Below are 18,707 nucleotides of genomic sequence, written 5' to 3' on the forward strand. Positions count from 1 at the left end.
TAAATAGGGGAAATGAAATATTAGCAGTACGATGCAGGTTGAAGGTTGTATGTTCCTTTCAATACCTACACTGTTTTATACCGAAGATCAAAGAAGGTCATAGTTCAATCTCCAATGTTTTTGTTTGCAAAACATAATGCTTCTTTTGCTTGAAGTGCGTTCTGCAACTGCAACGAATCTGCAACGAATTACATACATTTAGGATTAGTACAGGTCCTGGGGAAGATTTTTATGCGTTGAACAACGTGGGATGTGTGCCAAAATCTATATCCGGGACGAAAGTCCTGAAAATGACCACTATAGGTGACACTATTATCACACTACAGGTGAATGGGACTTTTCCTTTATAGATATCCTCATCAATTTCTACCAGATTAATCTTCATATTAAGAGAAATACTTTTTGTATCACACTTTGTCTCAAAAATAAAATAAACTATGCAAATTAGGCAATATCTCATTAAATATGCGTACATATAAACTCTTGAAGCTACAGATTTTCTTAGGTGATCACAATGTTTACAGTGTAAGAATTCTGGTTTGATATTTCTAATTGTGTCTCTGTAGATGTCCAGGGTGGATGCTGTGTGTGTGTGCGTACATAAACCCTTGAAGCTACAGATTTTCTGAGGTGATCACAATGTTCACAATGACCATGATTATAAGGTCATAGAAGAGTGTAAGCATTCTGATTTGATTTAAATAAAATGGCTAAAAAAAGTTACAACTATTACCTATTACATACAACTAGCAACATACAGGAATTGCCAGTTATTTATTAACCTAAACTTTAAAAGCTTACATTTCCTAGTGTAATAAGTCGATATCAATGCACTCGACTATTAGTAAAGTCAAGTTTACTTTGCCAAAGACCACCTTGAATTTGGCTTCCAAAGCAGACATCAAAGATGAGACAATCAAAGCTCTCATGTTTATTGAGTATGGGTGTCACCGGGGATTCACAGTTGAGGAGCTACTCCAGCATGAGATCACCAACTCTGCATTCTTTTTGATTGACAAAGACGGTTACTTGAGGAAGAGTGCCAAATCACAACTTGGGACTGAGCTGTTGAAGTTGTGTCCACAAATAGATATAAAAGGTCACCGTACAGGATCTACATCACTGACACTGTCATCGGGTGACACAGATGTCTTTGTGTGCCTATTATACCACATAACAGTCAATTGGAGAAGTCTTGGCCTCCAAGAGCTCTGGCTTATCCGCAAATCAGGAGTGAAAAGATCAATATTAGCACTTCATGATATCTGCAAAGCGCTGGTAGACGAGCTCACACAGTGCCTCCCAGCAGCACTACATGCGCTGACTGGGTGTGATACAACCAGCAAAATTTCAACTAAACTTGCAGCTCTGAACACAGTCCGCAAACCAGACAACTCTTCTCTGATTCTCAATTTCAACTGTCCACAGCTAACAGAGAGTGCATTACAAATGGCGGAAACATTCTTGGTCAAATGTCTCAAACCATCAACAGACATGGAGACATTTGACGACCTGCGCATTGCTGCGTTCGATAGTAATGTCTTCAAGATGGACTTTGAGAGGACCGCTTGCACCTCAACTAATGCAAGAAAACACATAGAAAGAGCCTATTATCAACAGCAGCTTTGGGTCCAAGCACCATTTACAGACGCCACCTCAATCTTAAATGCAGATGCTTATGGTTTTGTAAGAAAGGGCAGTTTATTAGTCCCTGAGATTGTAATCTCAAACCCTGAAGGTTTGCCAGATCCCTGCTCATGTGGCAAGTGTGCACACAAGAATGGATGTCCCTGTTGGGTAGCTGGTATCCGTTGTTGCAAGTACTGCAAATGCAAGGGAGGCAATAGTTGTAAAAATCCTATCACTGAATGAGCTCTCATCATCATCCCCATACCTGGACTCCTACCAGTACCTGGACCTGAAGTGTTACCTTGCAACACAGGGAATAAACCTGCTGTTTTGTATTTCTCACTTTGAGTTAACGTTCCAATATTAATAGCAAGGTTGGATATAAAATGTCTGTATATCAATTAAATGCTTGTTTTCTTTCTTTTAAAAAAGTCCTGTTTTTGTATACAGTTGTATTTATAATCCCACCCCCCCCAACCCCCCCCCCCCCCCCCCCCCCCCCCCCCCCCCCCACACACACACACACACACACACACACACACACAGCATCCACCCTGGACATCTACAGACAAAATTAGAAATATCAAACCAGAATTCTTACACTGTAAACATTGTGATCACCTAAGAAAATCTGTAGCTTCAAGAGTTTATATGTACGCATATTTAATGAGATATTGCCTACTTTGCATATTTAATTGTATTTATTTATAAAAAATATTTCTCTTAATATGAAGATTAATCTGGTAGAAATTGATGAGGATATCTATAAAGGAAAAAAAAAAGTCCCATTCACCTGTAGTGTGATAATAGTGTCAGTATAGTGGTCATTTTCAGGACTTTCGTGCCGGATAGAGATTTTGGCACACATCCCACGTTGTTCAATGGGGTCATACAAATCTTCCCCAGGACCTAGACTAGTTATCAAAGTATAAAATACACCTCACTACAAAATACCAAGTCCTTCAATCGTGTCTATCTATCTATCTCTCTATCTCTCTCTCTCTATATATATATATATATATATAGAGAGAGAGAGAGATAGAGAGATAGATAGATATACATATAGATAGATAGATAGATAGATAGATAGATACAGTACAACTTTTTACGACCCTGTAATGTGTACTTAATGTGTACACATTACTGTGAATATCACATTTTATCTGATTACGAATAGTACATTTTTAGTGATTTAGTGAATAGTGATTTGCTGTTTTGAGGCCATTGTGAAATGGTCCACTGGCAAGCACTTGGACTGTTACTGAGCTGATATGACAGAAATATGGAACGGTGTCATTTGAAACCCACTAACAGGTGTTGATGGGCTCCCAATCTGTGCCCATCGGGGGGGGACTGAAAGGAGGACACAGATGGGAGCACTGTTTACTGCCCTTACTTGAATCAAAAAAAGAAAAATGTCCGCCGGGAGAAATAACTTTAACTCAATTCTGTATGATTTAGCATAACATAAATTGTTGTACTAGATTACATCTAATAATAAAATGCCTTGGTATATATATATATACATAAAAGCTTTCACAAAGGCACAGGGCAACACTACATTTCTGTCAGAAGATATACAGAAAGATTGTTCAATGAATATTCAGCATTTGACACTACTTACATATTTCAGATTATTTTCCGATGTGGAATAATATTCTCTTCCAGTCTATTCATGTAATATGCTACACAATATCATTGCACACCCCAAGTGTGTTCTATTGCTTTGAAAGTATGTAGTAGTAGTGTTTTAGTTTATCAGTTACTGCTGTTTACCATTTGTGAGCAGGTTTCCCTGAATTAGACAAGCAGTTTTATTCAGTGTGTGATTGAAAAAATCTATGACACTGTGAGTGTGCAATGTCCTGTTTTTTCTATACAATACATGTGGCATTAAAAACACAAACAGATGTGATACAAAAAAATCTACAGAGGATATTTTTGCGTCAGAATTACTTCTCATTTCCTGAGTAGGGGAGGCGACCAGGTGATGCCAGGTTAGCAGTGTTAGCAGGTTAGCCTGTGATGCCAGGTTAGCAGTGGGCCAGTGATTACAGTTTGGACTGATTCAGAACAGCACATTTGTCAGCGTCGCCTGCTTCAGGGCAGTTGTCTGCGCTCTTCCTTTGTTGACACAACCTAATGAGAAAGCATGCGATTAACTCAGAAGCCTAAGTCAAAAGCAGCAGCAGCAGCAGCCGCATGATTGGATGATTTCTCAGGGAGAGAGAGGCTCATACCCTCTGCACTTCTGCATATGCTCCACCGACTCAGGAAGCTCTCGGCCGAACGTCTCCGGTAGGAACAGGTTCACCACTGACGAGCCCAACGTCATGCTCCCAATCAGGATGTAGGGGAGGTACTTGTTGATGGTGCCTGTGGCAAAGGTGAGCACAAAAACAAAGTGTGTTGTTTGACAACATGATTTTCCTAATAAATGCAGTACGGTGTTTCTATAGCAGAGGGTTTGTCATGCAAAACAGGTTTCATCCTAAGAAAACCCAATGGCCCAAAAATGTAGAAACTTCTGGTTTAGTCTTCTTTAGTCTTCAAATCTTGGTGTGGATGGCGACACAGTGACAGTTACAAGACAAGGACACTGTTGCACTTTCATGTTTACCAACACATCGCACTGTTCAGTCGTTCTTACTAAGATTTCCGCCAAATTTCAATACCATTGTCTCCAAGCATACTTGTGAAATGCATACGCCACAGATAGACTATGGTGTTAGCAAGTCACACTTTTAGGAATGCCTACTTAAGCAGAGCCCTCAGAAATGAAGAAGAACTCACCCAGGTAAATGAAGAAGAACTTACCCAGGTAAATGAAGAAGAACTTACCCAGGTAAATGAAGAAGAGCTTACCCAGGTATAATGATGAAGAGCTTACCCATGTAAATGATGAAAGGTGCGGTGATACTGCCGATGCGAGCCGCTGACGAGCACATCCCCATTCCTACGTTTCTCAGCACCGTGGGGTAGATTTCTGCGGTGTAGGCATACACCACAGTGAAGGACATGGTGAAGGCAAACTTCCCTAACATTTCCAGGGCTATTGCAAGGCCATGCAAATCTAAGAGAGAGAGAGAGAGAGGGAGGGAGAAAAGAAGAGGTGAAAAAATGTATACCCTCTTAAATTCCCTTACTGGATCAGTTCTGAATTTTGGGCGGTAGACAAAAAGAGAGATTCCTACTGTCTGGGATTAGCTGAATCAAGAGAAGAAAGCCTCCTCCGATGAATAGAAACACTGTGAGAAGAGGTCTCCTTGGACAGGTCTTTAGAAGTATGGAAGATACAATATAGGCAGGAACTTCCGAAAGAGCTGACAGAAAGCAATTGAGGTATGGATCGCCACTTAGATTGGAGGTGTTCAAAGACAGTCCATAGTATCCCATGTTTGTGGACAACCTAGGGAGAAGCAGAATAAGATGAGTTACTTAGAGCAACATGCTTGACTGAACTAAGGGCCTATTATTAAATACTCACTCCATCAAATCATTCTAAAAACCATGATGATATGAACTTACCACAACAACAGGCACAAGAAAGTAGTGGTCCTCACTTTACTGATTCTCAATATGTCCAACATATTGTAACTCTTTGTATTACCGGTATCACTTTTTTCAACCTGTAAATGAGAACTTGCATGAATATATTGAAAGGGAACATTAGCTTAACAGGTTACTAGTGATATTTGAACTGTCCACAAGGTCTTTAAGGTGATCCAAGAAGACACCAGATCTATGTGTAGGCAAATGAAATAAGGACCAGAAAACTCAAACCTGTTGCTCTTTGAAGATGACCTCTGGGGCAGTCACTCCGTTTCTCCTGGCTGCATCCCTCATTATGGCCTCTGCCTCCGCCACTCTACCCCGAGTGAGAAGCCATCGAGGAGACTCTGGAACGAACCTGTTTGATCAGATTAAGGTTGATTAACACAGCTCACCTTTAGATCACAGCTCACCTTTAGGTCATAGCTCACCTTTAGATCACAGCTCACCTTTAGATTACAGCTCAGCTCACCTTTAGATCACAGCTCACCTTCAGATGACAGCTCACCTTTAGATCACAGCTCACTTTTAGATCACAGCTCACCTTTAGATCACCAGATTACCATTTCATTAATTCTTAGAATCATCACATTTAAAGAGTAGTCAGAAAAACTCTCACTGCAAAAACACCCACAGATCATGGGATAAAACGATCTTGCGAGCATCCCTAGCAAAGATCCTGATGTTAGAAGGACCTACCACCATAGGGGGATGTAGACGAACATGATACCAGAGAGAATTTGCAGAAGAGGCCTCCAGTCCCTCATTCCAAAGGCAAACCAAGGCAGCAGCATGTATCCAATGCAGGAGTGGAGAAAGACCCCGAGAGTGGTGAAGATCACACGCAACGATTTACTTAACACTTCTGTGCCTACAGTGGAAAACAAGAAAAATTAGCTTTCAAAGTGTGTGTGTGTGAAGAAAAAGAGAAAGGATAGAAATAAGGAAATATCAAATGTTTTATTCATATAAGATTTTGGCTTTGGCTTTCTCTCCATCTACTTTAAGTTTTTTTAACCAATAAATAAAGTAAATCTGCAACAGCTAACTATTGCAAAAGGAAACACCAACAGCATGAAGGCAGAGGTCTCACAATACCAAATTGATCATGTAACATTGTTGCATAAGTGTTCCTCTTACAGTGAAAAGGGTAGACAACAAATAGTTTATCCCTCCTTGATTAAGTACACGTACCCAGAACAAATGTAGTGATATACAGAGAGATTTGGAAAGCCCCCACTAAGACGTAGATGAGGCAAAAAACCAGCCACGATGGAGAGAATGACTGAATGAGCATACTGAGGACTTGACCTGTCAGAGAAAGAAAAACTATTTTCTTCCTCCCAAACCTCAAAAGGAAAGAGGACAGAAAAAAAGGAAATAAGAGATTGATACAGCTCAATCCTAGCCACAGAAGTTCATGAATTTGGATGACTGTTGTACTTTTTTTTACTCGTGCCAATTGAACTGCTCATTATTTGTATTAAACAACAGATGGCGCCACTGCACCACTACCGCTACTGATGTGCTCAATCTGCAGCCATCACTGACTGAGAACTGCCAATGTTCAAGGTAAGATCAGCAGAGAACCAGACAGAAGAGGCACTTTGGGAGTTAAAAATTACAAGATAAATTACCTGTCTGATAGTTGACCAGAGATAAGGGATCCTATCAGAAACCCGATGAATAAAGTTGAGGAAGCGAGAGGAGTTTTCCATTCATTATCACATACAAGATCCCACTATGAACAGGAAAACAACATACACAAAACTTGAGTAGCAAAACAACAACAAATCTGATGATTTCCCTTTCCACTTAAATGCTTAGTTTCTTAGACAATTTAAGAGGAGCTATTACACTTTTACGGTTTATCCATTTCCTTTAGTGTGTTATTAAGCTTTTTTGTGCATGTAAATGGTCTCCAAGGTTACAAAGCCCAAGTACTCGCCAGAGGGCGTAACTGTCCCACAGAAACCACTTTTTCTCAGCTGTCTGAAACGCCTCGTTGGAATCCCAGCCCATATCTTTTGTGACAAGATGACACAATCTCGTAACACAATCCTTATTGCCCGCCTAGCTGACCAGACAGAACACACTGGGCTCATTAGGAGGGGGGTGCTAAAAGACACAGGAGCTCTAATAGTGTTTCAGGCAGAGGGTGAATAGAGATGTACAGTATGAGAAAAATAATGTGTTTTTGGAATATTGAAACATGAAAATCTCTTCTAGTAAACCCAAAAAAATTAAATTATGAACATTGAAAATGAGCATAATAGGTCCTCTTTAGATGCTTTTATTAATATTGATTTAGTGTTTTTGTTACCTTGTCCCATTTCTCTGTAAGTGACTATGGTTCATAACAAGTTTTGGATTATTGCAAACACCTGCTGATCCCCATTTGTTATATTCTGCATATCTTGTGCATGTGATCCACTCACCTCAGTAACAATGGTGGACTGGTAGATATCTGTACTGTAGATCCATCCATCCACACATGGCTCCTGCTCGATGTCTGTGACGTTGACATCAACACCAGGGCCTTGGCCATGAGCAGAGTAGTTCTTCACCACATCCAGCCTGTACCTGCTGCACATGCTCTGCTCCGCCTGCCCGTCCACCACCTGGGACGGAATGATGGCTGCCCTCCATGCCTCACTCAGGTTCCCCTCAGGAACCAGGCAGTGGTGGGGTGGCGTGGCCCCCACAAACACAAAGTAGAGACCAGCGAAGCCCGTGGAGATGCAGATGGCGTTGAGGAGCAGGAAGGTAATGACAAAGAATGGCCCTCTCAGTCCCAGGAAAGCTGTGTCATCATCATAGTCTCCCATTATGCTGATAATGCTTGAGAGGAGAGTCCCTGCCAAGGAGGAGGAGAACCACGTTAGAATGTTCACTATAGACACGCTCCCAACCCCCTGACTGATATCTCACTCTAACTCTAGCCGGACTGTGCCCAGCACGGCATGAGCCTTTTCATGAAGTGTCTAAAGACCTCCTAATCACAAGATGTAACAACGAATGTCCACTGCCCCTAGTAACGAGAAGAAACCTTGGATGAGATGAAAAGGAATGTCACTTTTATCATACAGAATATTTGAGTTCTCAGAGTTTGTTTGGAGCAACTTCTCTTTTTTTCAGCTAATCTCGCATTACCCTCCCCTCCTAACGTGGCTAGAATAGCTCTTTCTCAGAACAACAACCATCCCCCTCACAAAAGACCCAAAGGAATTACATGTGACTGAACTGTGAATGGCTTTAGATGGAATTAAAATCCGTAGTTTGTTCTGTTGTGAAAACAGGAGGCAACTGCATGGAAAGGGGAAAGTGGGCAGGTTGGGTTGATACCATCTTTGAAAGTTATACATAGTTTGGCGAAATTACATTTTCTGAAGACATCCTAATTATGCAATACTTATAATAATAATAATCATAGTAATAATAATAATAATAACAATAATCATGAAAGCAGTCTTCAAAGACAAACTATTATTTTCTTGTAAATTTCTCTGGAACCATGTAACATCACTAATTTGTCAAATAAATAAATAAAATCAGTGTCCAGATTAATCTGTTGGCACATGATCTGACTAAATTTTCACTAAATACAATCATAACTCTACTTAATATTCGTTAAAAACATCCCAAAAACTTGTAACATTGTATGACATGCTGTGTGAGACTCAGTGTCAAGGAAATTGTTCTAATAAAAGTAAAAAAAAAAAGAAACATCCCAAAAATCAAGGATTACTGTTTTATCAAAAAACACCAACAACAATATTCCTACCACTAATAAGATGTTGATGAAAAAATACTTATTTGTGATACATGAATGGTCATTTGCTATGAATTCATATATCACAGTGCACAGATGGGCTATCTCCCGGGCCTTTCTGTGTGGAGTTTGCGTGTTCTCCCCGTGTTCACAAGGGGTTTCCTCCACTAAGGATCCCAACAGAAAAAACATGCAAAATAACATAACACATGTCCTTCCCTGACCAAAGATGGACAGTTCACTTCACTTGGTCCCCGGGTGCTACAAGCTGCGGAAGGAGGAAGGACGGTCCAGGATGGGAAAAAAAAGCAGAAAATAAATTCACCGCAACCTCAGGCCTACCTGCGTGTGTGTGTCCTGTGTCGCCTCCATATATGCACGTGTGTTCCAGTGTGTAGTGTGTGCCATTAAAAACCTGACAAAGGTCTTAATTAAAAAATATGGACTTACTTGTTCTCCACCTGTGAAGAATCCGTCTACGGGCATTTGCTGCTTTTAAAGCTTGACCTCTCAGTTGAAATTTGAACTCTGGCAGTGATTCGCTCCACTCGGCTGTTCTTTACCCAGGTTCATCATTAATTCCATTAATTGCTGACAAGATTGTTTTTTCTGACTAATCATAAATGTGAAGGTTTTGTTTGAGATAAGTTGACAATATTTCCACAACAGTGTATGTTTGAAAGCAATTAATCTGGAAAAGTGGTTTCCAGGATGTTTCAGACTCTTCATTGATATGCTAAACTACTTTGCAAATGACAAACTACTTTGCAAATGTTTGTTACATACCTGACAACATCTTTTTGTCAGTGAAGTGTATGTGTTTTGTTGTAGCCATATAGAACTGTTTTTGAAGATACTGAACGTATGTGAATAAAGTGTAATGGAGAGCTTTCTGAAAACTACCCAGGCAATGTATTTAGACTTTGTCTAGTGTGCAGTTTAACCTGCAATTTAAACCATTTGAATCCTTTGAAACAGGATGCAATTGCAAATGCATTTAGGCCTAAGTATAACATGGCATTAATCAACTATTACTACTGCCTCTCCTCTGTTTTGGGAAATAGACTAATACCTCTAAGTTGACATTAAAATACATTCTATTAGTCTCTTAGTCTTTGCCTTGAATTGTTTTATTATTACATGTTGGCTTAATAAATCATAATAAAACGTTCTTATGGTGCTGGCAGGGCACATTTCTGGTCAATAATAAATACCTAATATAATTGAAACACAGTAGTTAATGGTTAACATAGAACTTTGTTTCAAACATCATTGACAGCCGTTGTGCTTGGCCTACTCATAAAACTGCTTTTATTAACAACTGGATTAATCCCTCAAATTCTAAATTGAATCGAAAAATTCTACAGAACGATGAAAACACAATGCAACGACCTCTGTCGACTAACCCATGCCAACATGTGTCATTTTGATACATTCTCTTTCTATGCCACCATAATTAGTCATATATATATTTTTTTTAAAGCGAGAAAAAAGTACCATATTTTAGTCTAGGACTATAGCCCATTTGTAAGGTTGGCTACATTTACCTAACAAAGGTAAAATGACAACAGCAGTGTCAAATTAAAAAATTGAGGGGTTTACACTCAACGTTAAATACCAGGGTGGGAAACTGTTCGGTTACTCAAACCCACTGAAGACTCGATTGCACTCTCTGGACAAGTTATCTGACGGACCGCAACACCAGCCCAACTCCTTTCCACTCAATATGAAGATGCAAGGGGGCGATTATGATGATCAGACCCTCTTCCTCGGGGAATGGGGACCTTTCCAACGGAGTGTTCTTTCTCTTATGCTGCAGCATCATATCCAATGGATTTACAGGACTGTCCATTGTGTTTATGGGCGACACTCCGTCTCACCACTGCCATATTCCCGCACACTACAACATCACAGTCCAATGGAGAAACGTTTGTATTCCCTGGGAAGAGTATGGTGGGACAATCCGACTCAGTAGATGTACCAGATACAGACTTGATTTGATTAAAAGTTACTCAGACAAAGGCTACGAGCCTTGGATAGACGTGAACGTTTCAGAAATACATCAGGAGGTGTGCAAGGATGGATGGGAATACGACCGGCACGGCAACAATACATAGCTACTATTGTCTCTGAGGTATGTAGCATAAAAGTTTGCGGATGTGTTGTTATATAATTCTGATCACGAAGAAAGGCTACACTTCGGTACGTAATCGTACGAACTGGACCATAACCATAGGCCCGTTCTTCACTAGCTACACTTTGGTTTGCGCAATTATTCCCTTAATTGAACATTGAACAATTTAACAACTCCTCGTATATGTACCTCCTTTTATTACATTTACCCCAATTTATAAATATTGGCCTAATTATTAATTTAGTTCAGCCCTGCCCTCCACAAGCTATAGTTCTACTATTTTAGCTTACTTGTTGAACACCATCCAGCTAGTTAATTATCTATTTATTTACAACGTTGTTGTTTACACGAATGAATGAAATGATTAACTAAAGCTAATGTACCACGTTTTTCAGTTAATGTCATCCCAAATTTTGATGACATTTATGATTGAAGTGTACTTACATAGATTGTAATCGTGTACTGCAGTTCAAAGTGCTGCTGTAATGGTTTATAACTCAGAACAGACAACAGCCATGTAGGTGTATGAATCCCTTGATCTGCTTGCACCATATCTCTCTTTATGGGGCTGAGGACGAGAGAAAATGTAATATGCAGTCTCGTAACACTGTAGTGATATCACAAAGTCAAGCGCATATGTGAAGTTCTTGTCACAAGCGTTAAGACTGATACAGAATGACAAATCTAGCATGCTTATACAGACACATTTTACAGGCTCAGCCAGGGTGTAGAATGACGCTAAATTATACTAGTGCATTTATACAACACTCTGACTCTTAATCGCTAACCAAAAAAATACATCTATACATAACATAAGAGGTGAAACACCAAATATTCGAAATTAGAACACTAAAACCAAATGTACAGACATTCTTGGCAACAAACACTGGGAGTAGGTCACATAACAATCAAAGCCCCCAACAAGCGGGTCACATGTCCCCATCAACCTATACCTGCAACACAGTCTCTAAGGTGTGCCGGGAGCTGCTGCTGTGCGGAGAGGGCACAGGGGTGGGCGCTGCACCTTCAGTCTTAGTGTTTCCCTCCCCACTCCCAGGGAGAGCTAGGGGCCAATATGGAGCCAGCCGGTCACAGTGGAGGAAAACTGTCCCTACCAGCTGGACTCAGATAGTTTAGCTGCGATGGTACACAGCTGGACCCACTGACTCGTCAGCTTTGGTGACACTGTTTTCTCTTGGGGCAATACACCCATACCTGTTCTGCAGCGGAGAAGTCTTCCCCGCAGCACCGGGTGTCATGAGCTCACTTCTGGTGGGCCCCAGCCTCTTTCTGTCCCCACCTGGCTAACTCGTGTACCTCCCACAGCCTCGATCAGTCCCCACCTGGCTAACTCGTGCACCTCCCACAGCCTCGATCGAAGGTTGTGGAAATAGTCCAGCCCCAGCTCACTGTCCACCTCTGGCTCCAGAGGCAGCCGAACACCAAGTCCACCGGGGTTCGCAGTTCTCATGCGAACATGAGGGCTGCAGGGATGCACTTCGTAGACTCCTGTGCTGCAGTCCAGTACACCCACAGGACCAGGGGCAGATGTTGGTCCCAGCCTCGCTGCCAGAGGCTGATCAGTATCGATATCTGTCTCCAAAGTGCGATTAAAGTGCAATACCAGTCTGTCACTTTGCGGATGCATCGGGGTAGTTTGAGTCTTTTTGTTGCCCAGCCACCAGCAAACCTCACTGAACACGCTAGCCTCGAAGTTCTGGCCCTGGTCACTGTGCAGCTCTGCGGGCACACAGAAACGGCGCAGAGAACATTTCATTGGCCAGGCATTGATTAGGGGTGGCAGCACTCTGGTCGGGGACCGCATACACCTCTGGCCACTTTGCGAAATAATCTTTGGCCACCTAGACATAGCGGTTCCCCTGGTCAGTGACAGGAAACGTGTCCAGCACAACCACGGCAACCTGCTCAATAGGCGCCCCACCTGATATTGTTGTAGTCGAGCGTGAGTGTGCCTGGCCGGACTCTTCTTTGCTGTGCAGGCATCGCACCGATGGACGTACAGTTGCACGTCCTGCCAACAGCACTGGACCAGAGCTGATGGAGCATCTCATTGATGACCACAGTGGCTTGCTCCTACGAACCAACTGGAGGACCCGGGCATGCTGGCAGGGAGGCACCAGCAGCAGCAGGATGTCACACTGACCCCCAGGAGCCTCGATACAGCAGCCCGTCCTGCATGGTGAAGCTGGGCCACTGAGAATGGAGAGATTTGGTCTTGGGATCCAGGGCTGAGATGGCTGTCCAGGGTGGTTGCTGGCCCGACCCCAACCAGGCCTGAACCCGGACGAGGACAGGATCTTGAGCCTGGTCTCGCTGCAGCTGCTCGGGATCTATGAGCTTCCATTCGCTAATCTCAGTGGTGGCAGCTGAAGACTGGAGGTCACTGCCCACCACTGCTGAAGACTGGGGATGGCTGCTGCTCATCCTGAGGACAGGAGGCCGCTGTCGACGTCATCCAAGTTGGTAGCTCGTAGGTTGGCCAACATCGAAGCAGCTGCACTCTTCTCCATGCTGTGATGAGAGGGCCAGCACTGCCCGGCTTCACCTGGCCACCGAGACAGGGCGTCTGCATGTCCGTGCCATACTGTGCTGCCCCTCTGGCTTTCGGAAGTTCAGCAACCAGGTAAGTGAAGTGTGACCGGTGCATTCTAGGTAGCGGGATGGCTATCGTAGGGAAGCTTTGGACCAAGCGTTAGTAGTAAGACGCCAGCCCCAGGAATCTCGCCAACGTCACGGGGGACTGGCCAATCTCTCACTGCTGCCACTTTCACTGGGTTGGTGGACACGCCTGCTGGGCTGACAACATGTCCCAGGAATGCTGTCTGTCTCCAGAACAAGTGGCACTTTTTCGGATGCAGCTACAGGCTAGTTCGGCGGATGGTGTGGGAGACCTCTTGCAGATTCGCCAGGGCGCTCTGGAAGTCAGCTGCGATGCACAGGAAGGTCACTGAAGTAAACAACATTCCGGCTCCGGGGAACACCAGACAGAACTCTCTCCATCCGGCGCTCAAAGGTTGGCTGGCCCATTGCAGAGCCCGAACCAAGCACTAACTCTTGGAGCATCTCCCCTTCCAGTGTGAATGCCACCTGGACCCCGGTTTCTTCTTCTACCAGCCATTGAAGTTGGCCGCCAGCTGCACTTGGACGAGGTCAGTCTCCAGCGGTCCCTCTCCACTAAAGCGAGGCATCTTCATGGTTTTCTGCTTCGGCGTCTTCAGCATCAGGGGTTACCTACAACCCACAGAGACCAGAATTCTCATGTTTCTGAGATCAATGTTAAGACTAATCTATTCCGAGATATCTGACAGGTGAGGAGATGAGATGAGATGAGATGAGATGAGATGAGATGAGATGAGATGAGATTGAAATTGATTGTCTTAATTGGAGCAGTGCCGTGTCTTGTAAGCTAACATAATATACAACACCAGTAGCGATGTTTGTGCTCAGGGGACATGTCAAAGTTTAAATCCCATCCCAACACACACACGCACGCACGCACGCACGCACGCACGCACGCACGCACGCACGCACGCACGCACGCACGCACGCACGCACGCACGCACACACACACACACACACCTACACACCTCTGAAGTCTCGTTACTCAGTCATCATGGACTTAGCTGAGGCCCATTTAGCTTTTTAGATCACCTTACCAAGACCTAACCATGGTGTTGGCACAAGATTTTGACCCTTATTCTTTCCCTTTTTTATATTCCAGGTTTGGAAGGAAGATAGTGCTCTTTAGTACTATGGCAGTTCAGACGATATTTACTCTCATTCAGGTCTTCTCTCCATCATGGCTCTGGTTTTGTGCCTTTTATTTCATAGTTGGCATGGGACAAATTTCCAACTATGTAGCTGCATTTATTTTAGGTACTTATTCTGTTTGTCTTGGATTATTTTACATATTCTTCCCTAGATGCTGCTGGTCCCTCACTTTTTGATGTAAATAAGATTTTAGAATTATCCAAACACAGGATTCCGAGGTGGGATTTAGAGATAAAGGCAAAAGTCATGGAGAAGCAAAGACTGGCATAAAGTGTTTGAACCCTGCCCTAGAACCATGCCCTATTCTTGAATCGCCAATTGAGTTAAGAATTTTGTGTCTTGTGCAAAGTACAACATGCAAATGTGGGTGTTTTTACACAGCTTCCCCTGATGGTGTCTCTAAATCACTTGTCTGCCGCCAACAGGGATGGAGATTTTGAGCCCATCAGTCCGAATCCTGTTTGGGACTTTGGGTGTGTGCCTCTTCTTTGCTTTGGGCTACATGTTGTTGCCTCTGGCGGCATATCTCATCCGGGACTGGCGGATGCTGCAGCTTGCCCTCACGCTACCAGGCTTTCTCTGCATTCCTCTTTGGTGGTACTGTAGGTGTGCTGGATGATAAGGGGGTCCACAGGGAAAAGGAGATACTAGCACAACTGATGAAACAGGGATGATGAGTCTGGGAGCATCATGAGCACAGGTGTAAGGGACATAAGACACCTGCTATGCAATATGACACACCTTTGTACTTACCGCAGCTAACCAGGTACTTGTGTGTACGACAACAGAATGATGCAAATCTGAGACAAATATCTGGTCAACAAATTTCAAATTAAGGGCTGGATGATGACATGCCAAGGCACAGGAATACACAGGGGTTTGAAAAAGAAAGCAGCACCACAAACAAATGAATTTCAGCACATTAAAAAGAGCTATGTGGCAGACATAAGCAGGATAAGGATGTTTGAGGTGTCACAATACATAATAAAAGAATAATAGAATGTTTTCATATGCACTTTCCCTTGGTGGTGTCCACAAGGCTATCTTCTCCTGTTTGCAGTGACTCTGTTTATGGTGTTTGTGTAGGTTCATTCCAGAGTCTCCTCGCTGGCTTTTGTCTCAGGGTAGAGTGGCGGAGGCAGAGGCCATACTGAGGGATGCAGCCAGGAGAAACGGAGTGACGGCCCCAGAGGTCATCTTTGAGCCCATTCAGGTGAGAGGGGCTCACAGCTGTGTGTGAGATGGACAGTGCTGTCCTTAGCTGGCACTCGGCATACTTGCAATATTTTCAGTGACATGCAGAATGTCGGAGTTGACTCAGGTGCTATACCTGGAAGCCGTCAGTTGTTACAAGTGCTCAATAATTGCTTTTGGCGTTAGGTCAAAGAAAGGGTGATACCGTCACATGTCAAATGATTTCTCCTGAAGGGTTCTTCTTTGTGTACGAGAAAACATTCACTCTCTTAGTAGTAATGGTCAGTTAGTGAGTGTGAGTGTTAGTTTTAGTGTTATGGTTTAGATGATTAACTGCAGACTGATACACACCACACGACTGCAGCTGGTGAAACAGACCCTTGTGTTGTTTGACCAGCAGCTGTTCAAATAGCAACTAAAGTTTCCTTAGTAGTGATTCGTAAAAACGTATGTTTCTGTCACTCAGCGATCATATCACTATCATATCACAATGATACATAGACTAGAGACATTGTAATTAAGTTAAAAAAACATTTTGATTAAAAAGGAACTTTTGTCTGATGATACAATATACGTCTTCACATATTCTCCAAACATTTTCACCTTAGACCTTAAAGAAAGTTTTTGCATGGCACCTTGAAAAACCTGCCATGGTTGTGTACTACCCTGTAAGAGCTTTGAAAATTCCAAATATTATAGATCCTGTATCACCTCTTTGATATTGAAGAACGCACATTGTTTTATTGTTTGCAAAAACTATTAACTGAAAGAGAGTAAGTAAGTGAGGGGAGAGAGAGAGAGAGAGAGAGAGAGAGAGAGAGAGAGAGAGAGTTGAACGAACAAGGTTTCTTCTGGTTCAGCACACAATCATGAGGTGAAGTTGACAGCAATCTAAGCTATTTAAGGTAGCTGATACAACCGCACGTATTATCACTCAGGCGTATAACATTGGCAAGGAATTTACAAACTAGTGGCCTCTTTGTGAACGCATTCGTCTCGCTGGAGAGACCTTCGTAATTTTCCACAAAGTGACCTGGAATGAGACTTACAGCAGAGACTTCCGAACCCCCATGGTGATAGGCAATGTCACCAGTGGGTCCAGGGCTCAGGGTTCACATGGGAAGGTCTGCGGAATGCTCTCCACTTTTGTATCTGAGTATATCATTGGCACTGTGTATTTCATTGCCATGGATTACTTTAATTTCGGTTAAAATTTTAGAATTAGACACTGATGAAGTCCTTTGTGGTGAAACATTGGTCTTTATATACACAAGTAAAAGTAATCACCTGTCAAGTGTGTTCTTTTTCATATATGTTATAGTACCACAATCTGAGTTCTGAGGAGAAGAAGCTTGATAAAATATATTAATTCTGCCTGAGACTGAGGGAAATGAATGTCCAAGCAAGTCTGTTATTGTAGCTGTGTGGAGTTAATTGTTGACTTTTTGGTCTTTGTTTTGTTTTAAAGTGACATTAACATCTTGTACCACACTGGCCACGCATTGTTCATAACAACATACCTGTTATGACACGTGCACTATAGCAAGCCAACCAAGCTGAAAAAATGGAGTCCCATAACATCTGTGATCTGGTGAAGACCAACAACATCCGCAGCGTAACTATCGTGCTGTGCCTGGTCTGGTGAGTGTCCGGTCTCTTGCCGTGTTAATTAATAATAGAAAACAAGTCATGAATGAAGCAGTGGTGAAGATCAAAGAATGCTTCTTCAGCCTTCATCAGCCTTCGCCCTCACTCTCTCCCTCCCTCTTGTTCTCACTCTCTCCCTCTCTCTTGTCCTCTCTCTCTCTTTCTCTCTCCCTCCCTCTCTTTCTCTCTCTCTCTTCCTCTCTCTCTCTCTCTCTCCCTCTCTGTCCTAGGACTACTCTCTCAATTGGATACTTGTCTCTGAACACGGCAAACCTGCATGGGGACTCCTACCTGAACTGTTTTCTGTCTGCGGCCATTGAGCTGCCAGCATACACCGTAGCCTGGCTTATGTATCGATACTGGCCACGGCGCATGTGTCTCTTCCTCTCTCTCTTTCAGGGAGGGGTTGTGCTGCTTTTCATTCACCTCATACCACAGCGTAAGATACAGTGTGATACTGTAGTGACGTAGAAACGAATTACTGTGTGTGTGTGTGTGTGTGTCTATATATATATATAGACCAATATATATAGCATAGATACTGCCAAGGACATGTATTTTTAAAGTCCTGTTGAAAATCTAAGCTAAGACGATGCTTTCTGAGGCTGTATGCACTGAAGAGACCCAACCATTCACAGTACACTTTAAGTTCATTGACACCAATGAATTATTAAAAATAAATGAACTTACAAATGTAAAATAAACATCAAGACTTTTTCAAAAACGTATAATGCCCAATGCCCACAATACCAGACATACACCATGTTCCCCATGTCCCTTTACAGATATGAGCAGTATTGCCATCACACTAGAGATGCTGGGGAAGTTTGGTGACTATAACCTAAGAATACAAAAGTTTAAATGTTTAAAATCAGTAAATAAGAAATGTCATCCTGATAAAGCTTGCCTGAACAGGGACAGAGCTTCTCTGGCTGTCTGGTCAATGACTAGTTCAAGAGCTCCTCCTGCTGAAATGATCGGTCATGG

The 18,707-nt window shown here is 42.7% G+C and overlaps 1 protein-coding gene and 1 pseudogene across 1 annotated transcript; one reads left to right on the plus strand and one right to left on the minus strand.

Annotated features, from left to right (window-relative positions):
* Positions 1 to 74: 74 nt before the first annotated feature.
* Positions 75 to 9,149, minus strand: LOC116221423 (solute carrier family 22 member 4-like). The gene is made up of 11 exons (XM_031571474.2): positions 7,620 to 9,149; positions 6,819 to 6,922; positions 6,376 to 6,530; positions 5,881 to 6,052; positions 5,413 to 5,539; positions 5,158 to 5,258; positions 4,824 to 5,038; positions 4,520 to 4,702; positions 3,870 to 4,005; positions 3,586 to 3,768; positions 75 to 178 (listed from the first exon to the last, which is right to left on the minus strand). Exons 1-10 carry the CDS (start codon positions 8,007 to 8,009, stop codon positions 3,681 to 3,683), a joined length of 1,671 nt encoding a protein of 556 aa, XP_031427334.1. The 5' UTR covers positions 8,010 to 9,149; the 3' UTR covers positions 75 to 178; positions 3,586 to 3,680.
* Positions 9,150 to 9,344: 195 nt separating this feature from the next.
* LOC116221392 lies at positions 9,345 to 18,585 on the plus strand (annotated as a pseudogene).
* The last annotated feature ends 122 nt before the right edge of the window (positions 18,586 to 18,707 follow it).

Source organism: Clupea harengus, chromosome 8 (genome assembly GCF_900700415.2).
Source record: "Clupea harengus chromosome 8, Ch_v2.0.2, whole genome shotgun sequence".
Classification (NCBI taxonomy): Eukaryota; Metazoa; Chordata; class Actinopteri; order Clupeiformes; family Clupeidae; genus Clupea; species Clupea harengus.